Source organism: Aethalodelphis obliquidens, unplaced genomic scaffold (genome assembly GCF_003676395.1).
Source record: "Aethalodelphis obliquidens isolate GAN/ISIS:26980383/991018 unplaced genomic scaffold, ASM367639v1 scaffold12, whole genome shotgun sequence".
In the NCBI taxonomy this organism is placed as follows: Eukaryota; Metazoa; Chordata; class Mammalia; order Artiodactyla; family Delphinidae; genus Aethalodelphis; species Aethalodelphis obliquidens.
This window is the reverse complement of record NW_020837956.1, coordinates 12,411,630-12,423,479: the sequence shown is the minus strand read 5'-3', so window position 1 is coordinate 12,423,479 and position 11,850 is coordinate 12,411,630. Positions and strand designations below refer to the sequence as shown.

At 34.8% G+C, this 11,850-nt stretch overlaps 1 protein-coding gene across 4 annotated transcripts in view; it reads right to left on the bottom strand.

The window, feature by feature from the left end:
• The window catches only part of MAP4K3 (mitogen-activated protein kinase kinase kinase kinase 3), a 190,500-nt gene that overhangs the window by 21,125 nt on the left and 157,525 nt on the right, over positions 1–11,850 (bottom strand). For all 4 annotated transcript variants that reach the window (XM_027113315.1, XM_027113316.1, XM_027113317.1 and 1 more), the window contains 6 exons: positions 10,950–10,992; positions 9,584–9,743; positions 8,605–8,717; positions 5,510–5,551; positions 3,112–3,196; positions 1,632–1,711 (listed from right to left, as the gene is read on the bottom strand). In XM_027113315.1, coding sequence (XP_026969116.1) covers positions 1,632–1,711; positions 3,112–3,196; positions 5,510–5,551; positions 8,605–8,717; positions 9,584–9,743; positions 10,950–10,992 — 523 coding nt within the window. The remainder of the gene's footprint in view (positions 1–1,631; positions 1,712–3,111; positions 3,197–5,509; positions 5,552–8,604; positions 8,718–9,583; positions 9,744–10,949; positions 10,993–11,850) is intronic.

Sequence of the window (11,850 nt, the reverse complement as noted above, 5' to 3'; positions counted from 1 at the left end):
AAAAAAAAAAAAAAAAAAAAAAAAAAAAAAAAATGTTGTGATGAGAAAAGATGGAAATGTTTAGTTTTGAAGAAATTATCATTACTTACGGATTTTTCTATTTTATTTGTAATCGATTTATATTAATAATGGAGAATTAGTCATACATCTCACAGGCACCCAAAACTCAACATTACCAAACTGAATGCATCATTATTCCCTTCAAACTGACCTCTCCTTCTGTATACCACATCCTGCCAAGTTGTACTGTCACTCATCCAGTCACTCAAGTTGGAAAACTGAAGTCAACCTAGACTTCTTCCATTCTTTTTTTTTTTTTTTTTTTTTGCGGTACGTGGCCACTGTTGTGGCCTCTCCCGTTGCGGAGCACAGGCTTGGGACGCGCAGGCTCAGCGGCCATGGCCCACAGGCCCAGCCGCTCCGCAGCATGCGGGATCCTCCCGGACCAGGGCACGAACCCACGTCCCCTGCATCAGCAGGCGGACTCTCAACCACTGTGCCACCAGGGAAGCCCCAACCTAGACTTCTTAACCTCCTTGTTGAACTGGTCATTCAGTCTGGCCAATTCTAGCTCTTTAATTCTCTAAGTCCTGTGTTTCTCTATAGAAGTGATACAAGTGGGAGAGGCAGTATGGTGAAGTATTTAAGGATATGGACTCTGGAGCCAGCTCGCCTGGGTCCATATCCCAGTTCAGCCACTTAACAGCTGTGGGATCTCTGAAAAGCTACTTTCTGAGCCTCAGATTTCTCATCTGAAATGAGCATAATAATGGTATCTACTTCTAAGAGTCACTGTGAAGATTAATAGCATTTAAAAACAGTATCTGGCACGTAATAAGATTTATACAGGTATTGGCTATTAATACCATCATCATTATCATCATTTTTGTGGGTAGGTTGTTTAGCAGTTCTGGTCTCTGGGTACTAAATGCCAAAAGCTTCCTCTAAGTCATTGTGACAATCAAAAATGTCCCCATACAATTCCAAACCCCATTTTTCCCCCTCTGTCCTCTCCACTTCTGCTCTGACTAAACACTTCTTTACCGTTTAACTATAATCTCTAGTCTCACCTCTCACCACAATGCAAACAGATATTTCTAAAACACAGATCTGATCATCAGCATGTTACACAAAGCTCTGGGGTTTGGCACCCGCCTACCCATCCACCTTCATTTATTGTTACTATTCTACACTCATTCTGTACTCCAATCGAATTATCCATTCATAGTTCCCCATGCTTGCCATGCTCTTTCATGTTTAGCCTCTAACCTTCTACTCATCATCATTTATGGTCCATCTTAAACGTCTCTCTCCTTCTCATCTCCCCACAGGAGGTGCTAGCGATACCCACCTCTGTGGCTTATACTTTGTACTCACTCCTACTGTGACATCTAACTCGAAGTGTGTTGCAGTTATTGGTTTACATGTTTGTTTCATCTGTTAGATCATGAGCTACTTAAAGGTGAGGACTAATCTTGTGTGTCTTTAGCACCTGGTGAATAAAATATGCTCTAGGAAGGTTTTACGAACAAAAGAGGCAACAAATCATAGCACTGCAACATTTCTTGTTTAGTGTCTGTGTACAATAACTTAAGAATTAAAAAAAAAAGGAAAAATACAAAATAACATACCTGTTCCATTGATGTTTCATGAAGTTCATTGAGATTCAAGGTATAAATCCCTTCTTCAGCACCAAATATCAAGTACTGATCTGAAATGACAAAGGTAATCCACTGATTTTGATATATAAAATACTCTTTAAAAGAATTTATATAATCTAAAATTAAGTATATATGTATTAATATATGAAAAAAGAATTACTGTGGTCTGTAAGTAGTATTTATTTTAATGCAAATAAGTAGTTAGAAACTCTAGCTCAAGGAATTGAGTAATATGCAAATATTAGCCTCAAAGCAGTGAAGAAAATTTTATGAAAAGAGGTTTTGAAGAATGGCATGCTAGGACTCCTCACTCATCAGAGGGTGCTAAGGACTGGCAGAGAATCTGCAGCAACTTTTCTAAATTGGAGGGGATCACGTGCAACTGACATACAGAATGCAAATCAAGACCAGCTGATACAGACGCAAAGTATTTTTGCAGATGGGCTATTATTATAAACATGACATCAGAAAAACCAAGATCTGACTACAGCCTATTTAAAAAGTTAACTAAAACTGGGACGCTTGCTAGGGTACTCAATATCTTCTAGAAGATATTAGAAGTTTGGCCATGGTTCTGTTTGATCAGTTTTTATGATAATATAAAACAGCAGGTGAAGAACTTCTCCAGGCTAAACTGAAGTATCCTGAGAACAACTTAGAATGCCAAGAACATTCCTATAATGCACAGTATTTAGGATTAGTACTGGGAGATTAAAGGCATAAGCTTTGTGGTCAGACAGTACTGAACTGGGATCAAACTGCAGCTCTACTACCGATTGGCTGTGAAACAATGAACCTCTCTTTTTTTTTTTTTTTTTTTTTTGTGGTGCGCGGGCCTCTTACTGCCGTGGCCTCTCCCATTGCAGAGCACAGGCTTCGGACGCGCAGGCTCAGCAGCCATGGCTCACGGGCCCAGCTGCTCCGCGGCATGTGGGACCTTCCCAGACCAGGGCACGAACATGTGTCCCCTGCATCGGCAGGCGGACTCTCAGCCACTGTGCCACCAGGGAAGCCCAATGAACCTCTCTTGAGTGTCATTTCCTTCACCTGTGAAATAAAAGTACCTACAGCTTGGATTTTTGAAAGATTTAGTAAGAATACCTCTGTGTGTGTGTGTGAGTGAGAGAGAGACAGAGAAAGAGAGAGAAGGAGAGACCATACGTTTGTACATATCTCTACGTGTATCTTTATAAAGACAGATGGCACAGAGTATATGGTTTCAGTATATCGATATGGTGACTACAGAGTGAAATTTTAATACCATGTGTCACCTCAAACACTGCTAATAACATAGAGAAACGTATTTACCTTAAAAACATTTCTTTTTAAATAGTAACAAAATTTTCTTCAGAAAGGTATGCAGAAAGTGATTAAAACTGAGTGCTTTCCTGGTCTCATGAAAACACTAAACAATCAGAAAGATAACAGATAAAAAAATATATAGTACTACCTCTTGTGTCTGGGTTTATCCATGATGTTGCACAGTGAATTTTCAAGGGACATCCATTAAAAACCTTTGAAAAACATGCACCCATCTGGAAAAAACAAAAAATAACCAAATAAATCTAACGAGTCCTAGTCATTTGCCTTACAGTGGTATCACAAAGGTTTCAGGCACAACTGTCAGATGATATAAGATTTTACTTAGAAGAATCATTTTATGCTTCCTATCTTCTCAAATAAACAAAGCAGTAATAGCAGTAATAGCAACTAATTCTGCACAATAATTGCTTACAGAAGAATTACTTATATGTCCCACATTAAGAGTAATACAATACTCTCTGGTAAGAAGGAAATTATAATCTCTACAAAGGTGAAAATTTTCTTACTTGGTTTCATGAGCCTAAAAATAGCACTAAGCACTGAATTTAATATTACAAAGTGGAAAAGGTATGGTTGATTTGAAATTCATATACGGACTTTAATCTCAAAACAGAGATGTACTTTTAAAAAAAGTTGAGCAATCTGATTATTTTCCCTGGAAGGATTCAACAAAAAGCTTTAGTTTTTGATGTTAATATTTATTTATCAAGCTTATTTACAAACCTTTCAGATAATAAATACCTTATAGTGAAAAATAATATCACTCATTTGAACGTTTTTTGATATTCAAAGAGTAAGATGTTAATTTTGAAATTATTGTTCTGGTTAGAATAAAAAAATACAAGAAAGCTTACCCATTTAATTACTTTTACAAACAAAAACTTGGGGAAAAAAGAATACAGAAATATGTGGTAAGGACAGCATCGTGCATCATTTTAGAGCAGGGATGTTTTCTTTACCAACAGGGAGATAATACTGTGAGCGATTACTGTTGACTACAGTGGATTAAAAATATTAACACAAAATAATCAAAATATTAAATCTTAAGATTTCCTTTTTACTGACAGAAACCTACCAACCAGTATTTTTTTTTTTGAAGACGTTGGGGGTAGGAGTTTATTAATTAATTTATTTATTTTTGCTGTGTTGGGTCTTCGTTTCTGTGCGAGGGCTTTCTCTAGTTGTGGCAAGCGGGGGCCACTCTTCATCGCGGTGCACGGGCCTCTCACTATCTCGGCCTCTCGTTGCGGAGCACAGGCTCCAGATGCACAGGCTCAGTAGTTGTGCCTCACAGGCCTAGTTGCTCCACGACATGTGGGATCCTTCCAGACCAGGGCTCGAACCCGTGTCCCCTGTGTTAGCAGGCAGATTCTCAACCACTGCGCCACCAGGGAAGTCCCCCAACCAGTATTTTTAAGATTTTAGTTCCCAGAAAAGAACAATAGCCTGGCAATACCACCAGGTGGTAGGAGACCAATAAAAAATGTTTTTATGGTGTAGGGCAGAAATTATATCACTTAACTAACCCTGATAATTATCCTTTAAGATAGGTACCAAAATTCACATATTAAGGTATTGCTAAACCCCTTAAAAATCCAAATGACAAAATGAGGTACAAAACAATCAAACCAGTCCCAACCTAAAGCTAGTTTGTATAGTTGGTCCATAGTTATCAGCTCTTCCCTGTCAACTGTATACCTGATAAAGGAATTTCATCTTGTAGCCAACAGGAAATCTCATCCCTATTGTATACATAAATCTCTAGCCTCAGGAGCCCTTTACACGCAAAACTTCTTTTTGTAAAATGAGGTATGATTATTTAGATCTTTATACTAATTAAAAGGTAGAGTTAAAAAGTAAAAAGGCTAAATAGTAGAGTTGGGAGGTTAAAAACCAGAAAAATTATGGACATTGTCTAAACTAGTATTACATAAGGTTTTAGATTAGAGATTTGTATCAGCGAAAATGTAGTTCTATCCATACTAACCTAAAATTACATTGAGTTAATATCATTTTAATCCTAAAAAGGACAGCATGGTATATATAGATATAAAAAACCTACAAGGACTATAACATAGGACATTTACGTTCTAGTTCTAGGTCTGGTTAGAGTTGGGTGCTGTTTTGTGATCTTGGTGACTAAGATCTTTGGGTCTCAGTTTCATTCATGGGCAAAAAATAGAGTTTGGGCCAGATGCTCCTTCAATGTTCCCTCTAGTTCTAAAATTCTATGTTTTTGATAACTGTGCATTTTTCACATTCCTTCAAAAATATGTGCAAAGAAAATATTAATAATTTTTGAATAAAGCAGCTTTTTAAAATGTATAATTTATCGTAATTTTCTTTTGAAAAGTTACTTTTCAGATATAATCAATTAATATGTAAATTAGCAATCTTTTAGTTTTTTTAAATAATAATGGATTCTTTCAAACAGGCAAAAAAATCCAACCAAAGGTACACATTCAAGCAATTATTTGTCACTGTATTTAGTTTGAGAACTTAACCTATTTGGTATTTATACTTACGTGCACTTTAGGTGTTGGGGGTAGGCCGTTACTAATAGGCTTCTAGAAAAAGAACACATGCATGATTATACTTCTTGTTGTTTGGTATATCAGTACTGTATTTCAAACACATGTATCAGAATAAAATACATGAATACATTCTCTTGGTCAAACAAAACATTATAGATAATACTGAAGTCCCCTATAATCCTTTCACACTTCACTTATTCCTAGTACCTGGCCCCCAAAATGGTTTATTGTGTATCCTTCCAAACTTTTCTCTAGGCAATTATATGTACTCATGTATTTGTGTATCCTTCCAGACCTTTTTGCACATATTTATACACATGTCCCCACAGAAATACTGTTTTTGTGTGTGTTTTAGAACATAAACAGTTATTCACTGTTTATCAACTTGTTCTTTGCCTTAGCATTGGGTCCTGGACAGCATAAGTACATTGCCTCATTTGCTTTAACTGCAGCACAGTATGAATATAACATACTTTATTTAGCAATTCCCTAATTGTTATTGGATATTTAAAATTATTTTCAAATTTTTACTATAACAACAATGTGGAAATGATCACCCTTGCACATACCTTACTACATGTGTGAATGTTTTTTTTTAAGGGTATGTTGTGAGAAGTGAAACTTCTGGAATATGGGGTCTGTACCTTTACATTTTAGTGGATACTGACTGCCAAACTGCCTTTCCAAGTGCCCACTTCATATCGCTCCCACCAGCAATGTACGAGAGTCCTGGTTCCTTATGGTCTCACAGACACTTAATGTTCTCAAACTGATAACAGTTTTTACAGGAGTAAAAAATGTTTTCTCCTGTGTTTCTCGTTAACTTGCATGCCACTGATTGCTAGGAAGGTTGAGAATCTTTTTAAAAAACAGTTTTTCCTCTTCTGTGAATTCTTCCCACCCCTGCCCCGCCCCCCCCCTTTTTTTAAACTGAGTTACCTTTTTCTTATCTATTTGTTGGAGCTCCTTATATATCTAGACTTAAATACTTTATCTGTTATATATATATTACAAATGTTTTCTCCTAGTCTGCACATTATGTTAACCTTGTTTACAGAGTGTTCTGTCAAGTGAAGTTTTAAATTTTGATGGACTCAAATGCATGAATCATTGGTCATAGTATACTGATAATTTAAGGAGAGGAAAAATAGCACATCGCTCATCTATTACAATATTCTCAACAGTACCAGAAATTTCTCCAAGGGGCTACATTCCTGGGGTATATGATTCATCCCTGGAGAAGGAATCTCCTTGGGAGAGATTATAATTTAAACAGACTTTAATTTAAACATACTTACATAGACTTTTAATGAAAGTCTAGGTTTCTTTTGAGGTTAATCTTAACAGCGTTTTAAGGAATGACATTATAATTTTTTCTCAATCTCATATAAATCAGAATTGTTTAAATGAGACCAAAATTAAAAAGCTACTGTTAATTGATTTCATATACATGATACAAATGAAATATTCTGTGTAGTACTACTTACATGAGTAACTTTTAGACATTTCTAAAATTAAGACTATGAAATTTTACTTTGTAGATATGTTTATGAGGATGTACAGCCTAATACTGCCATCAATTTCTGATAATTTTTTTCCATTTTGCAAATGATTTATGTACTTATTTTTTATCACATATCATCTATTTTAGCAAAACATCATTTTTAATTAGGGAGCTCTGAATGTTCTGTCAGATTTAACTTAAGTACTGACAGAATTGGCTGTAAATAATTTCAAGAAGCTGCACAAACTGTAATCATGTTTCAATATACCAGGGATACTGTTTATCCTGATACAGTCATGACATATTTATTTCAGAATTATTGAGACTGTTAGTTTAATTACTAGTTCCTTATCCTGATAAAATAAGGTAATAGAAAAAGTGAATTAAAAGTGCATAAATTAAAAAATGTATTCATCTCTCAAAGGTTATTATACTGTGTTGTAAAATCATTAGGCTGCATTTTTATACTACTACATTAGCAGGGCTGCTAAAATTTAAACTGATGAAAGCAAAAAGGCACTACTCAGTTGGACAGACTTCATAAATCCTATTATTCCTACAGGACATTTCACTTTTGTTAAAAATGTCTTAAGTTTCACAAATTACAATGCATAACCCCAGTCAAGTGCTTTAACTGAATTATAAAAAATGGTATGTCATATCTATAGTGAAATCTTATGAAACAGTTGAACAGATACAGAACAAAAGCCTCTAGCAATGTGCTTAGTGCACAAAGTATAGCTGTATGCACATAACCATATGTCCTGTAAATTTCTAGAAAAATAACCAATGTCATTATACACAAAAACTTCCCCCAAAATACTGTCTTGTGATCTTGTTGGCAACCGCTGAATTGGGAATTTTAAGGATTTTTTTTGTTTGTTTTAAGTTCTATGATGATGGACAAATGTTGCCTGATGATTAAGAGTAAATTCTTTACAAATGTTAACAATTTTTAATCTCCCTGATAAATTCTATTTATGTTTTAGTAGTTATGTCATAGTGTTTTATCTAACATTTGTAACAGGAATAGCTGGTAAGGCTAACTTCACCTTTCCTAAAGCGATATCTTATATCTACTAGAAAATAATCTTAATTTTTCTTCCTTGTTAGCTATTTTCTTTGAGTAAGAGTAGTAATATCACAAATTATGTAACAGAAATTTGTCCTGAGGTAGAAGCTATGGCTTTCCTTATCTGTCCATGTCCTTCCTTCAGTAAGTTCATTAGACTGTAAAAGCAATGTATAAGAATCATTGTAATCAACAAGAATAATATTTTCTCAACAATCACAAGAATACTAAGTGTTTAGCTGTATGCAGAGGTCACATTTTATAATATGCAATATAACAAATTGGCCTAAATAATTCGAAGAGTAGAAAGCTTTCATTCATGTTTACCATAGCGAAGTCATTTTTTCAAGATTTAAACAATCTATTATCATTATAATTCATATATTAAAATATAAACATACAAATTCAAAATATATAATTGCTAGAGTTCCATCAATTATAACTGCAAAACTAATTTAATAGTGAAAAAGGAAACACATATAAGTAGAGCTTATGAATATAAATACCTACTGGTACATCTTTCTTTTCTTTCCTCGCAAGGTTTGTGCCTCTGTGGTCATTCTGTTGTTGATATAATGAACCGTCTCGTTCACCGTTTAACTGGAAGGAGCTCACTCCATTTCCTTCAGTAAGATATATTTAAATATATTAGAAAAGGATTAATTTTTATGAAAATTTTCATTCAGAAAATTATCAAGTAGGAAACAAAAAATATTATCTCTGAGACAGTTTCAGCCTTCATTTGGGATTACCCTATCAGAATATTTACTACTGTAAAAAGTCTTTTATATATATGTTCTTCTACTTTTATCTCTATTTCTTTCACATATGCAAATTAAAATTCAGGCTGTATCTAAGTACATATATTTGTGTTAAAAAGAAAAGAAATACTGAATACATAAGTACTTTCAGGAAAGGGGCAATTTATAGTCTGTTATCCAAGAAACCTTAGTTGCTCTTTTTTTAATTGCTTCTTTTGCATAACACACAAGACACTTTACAGTATTAAAACAGTACCTTCTAGTATTACTTTGGAGGCAAATACCTAGCAAATACTGACAATCATTTTTCTAAAAATGATTAAATGAAATAAAATAAAGGAGTCAGGCAAGGTATCCTCTTCTTTTTCTAAAACAGTAGTAGCCTAGGACCAAACACATTTTCCTTGTTGGTTCAGAGTTTAATTTCTTTTGTTGCCACACTCTAGATATATAACGAATTGGGTACAAACGATTCTCCAAAAGAGGGAAGGCTAGATATGAAATGAGAAAGAAAAGGCAAAATATCCCAGACTGGGTCATAGGTAATCCTGTCATAAAAACACTTCAAACGATGAGGCAAAAAGCAGAAAACATCTCTAGAGCCATTGCCTTCCTTCTCCCTTCCGCAAAGGAATTTCAAATAATCTCTTAAAAGGAGTCTCTCCATTTTTTTCACACATTATGAAAACCTGGCAACATTCTTATTTCACCTTCCCTTCCCCCATTACCTAGAGCAACAGGCTTCTGTGGAGGTAACCTGGGAGGCGGTGGCCTAGGTGGAACTTGGGAGGGCTTTGCTGGGCTCTCTGATGTGGGACATCTCTTGATTGTTCCTTGATTATCATCCTCAGTAGAATGAGTTTCCTGTGGTATGAATATGGACTTAGGCTGAAATAATACAGAAAAGGAGACCAATGATTAAACATGAAATTATTCGTGTTTCATTAAACATGAAAAATACTGAATATCTGCCCTGAAGTAAATATTATTATATATCAGAGGCTTGCAAACTGTGTTTACTAGTTGAGTTTCAACTCTTATTGGATTATTCAACTATCTGGTTCAGGTAATCTTAATATATATCCTAAAAATGTACACCTAAAATATTTTCTCAGGAAAAAAAAAAGACCTGTTTCTATTAATTCCTCACAAGCCTGCCCACTTAGACTTGCCAAATAAAAATATTCTGATCTTTACGATCCCCAATTTAAATGAGTCTCCTTTTATTTTAAACATTCAGGCTAATCAAAGTTCAGCTCCTTACAAGGCTAATCTAAACTGTCTCTTTAAGGTGACTCATTATCTTTTATGTTAATGCTTAATCTTTCAGACAGGGGGCAGAAGAAGGTGCCAATTAAAATTTTATCAAATCAGAGAATACTAACTCAGCAATATGGGATACCTGGGGAACTCTGTGCAGACAATGGAAAAACCTTCAGTCAGCTGAAGGTTTGGAGAATTTATAAATTCTTATAATGTGCCCCTTATTAGGAAGACTGCTCAGCACTTATCTCTTTGAAATTCAGATCTCTGTATTTCTGCTAATGTAAAACTGAACAAGCAAGAACAGTCCTATTTACCTGGGTGAATTGTGATTTTCTTAAAAGTAAAATAAAAACAAAATATAGTAATACATTGGATATCTAGACTGGTCAGACTCCAATTCTCATTTATAAATCAATTTATAATTGATTTCAAACCTTACAACTCATTTTATAAACAGTCCATTTTATAATTAGAATTTGCTATGCATATGAACTTAATCAGTTGCTAGTAGATTACAGATTTTGAAGAAAAAAATCTTATTAAAAGTATGAGTTTTCTAACCCAAGTGAAATACTAATCCATTAACTTAATCATTTTCATGTACAAATTTCTGGAACTTATTATTTAGAATAAACACCAAATGACAAGTTGGATGATTTAAAAAAGACAAAAGCAATCACAATTGTCTACTTATATCATGGTTAGTAACTTCTTCATGACTTTTCTTTGTGGATCCCAAGTTTAAATAAGCCACAGAGTAAGTATTAATACAGTATTAAAGTGGCAGACACACGTACACAATTCAAACCGAGAAACAAATCTGCTTACCTTTGGTGGCAAAGGAGGTGGAACTTTTGCTTTCATGGTTGAACTATAAAAACATAAACACTTAGAATCAGAACTCGTCATTTTACAAACAAATCATTACTAAAATATGATTATTTTTTTAAAGATACGGAAGAAAATTTTGTATAAACAAGTTTCTTTTTCTAAGGTTATGAGCGATTTTCAAAATACTTTGTGAAATGTTCAAGTTATGCTAAAGGAAGTATTATTCAAAAGTAACTGAGTAGATATGCTTTCCTTTTTTTTTTTTGCAGTACGCAGGCCTCTCACTGTTGTGGTCTCTCCCATTGCGGAGCACAGGCTCTGGACGCACAGGCTCAGCGGTCATGGCTCACGGGCCCAGCCGCTCCATGGCATGTGGGATCTTCCCGGACCGGGGCACGAACCCGTGTCCCCTGCATCGGCAGGCGGACTCTCAACCACTGTGCCACCAGGGAAGCCCTAGATATGCTTTCTTGTTTTCAAATATTATTTTAGTAATTAAAACTGGAAAAGATAGCCACAATTCCAATTTATATCAATTGAAAGTTAAATAATATAAAAACACAAGCAACAGTTGGTTTAAGGAAAAATAGCAAAATGATATAAAAATATATTACAATGTAAGCTTCATTTTTACTACTGTTAGATATGGAATATCTCTGATGAAGCTCATCAAAAGCTATATACACACTCTATGAAATTACTGGCAGAATTTTTTGGTTGAAGCTAAGATTCATTACAACTCAGAACTGGAGTTTTACAAGTACTAAAAATTAAAAGATTATGGAGCATATACTCTCAGATGAGGAGACTGAGGCCCAGAGAGGTTAAGTGACCTGATTCAAGGTCACAGAGTGGTGAGGTAGAAAGGAAAATCAATGCCCCAGCTGCTTCTCAGGTG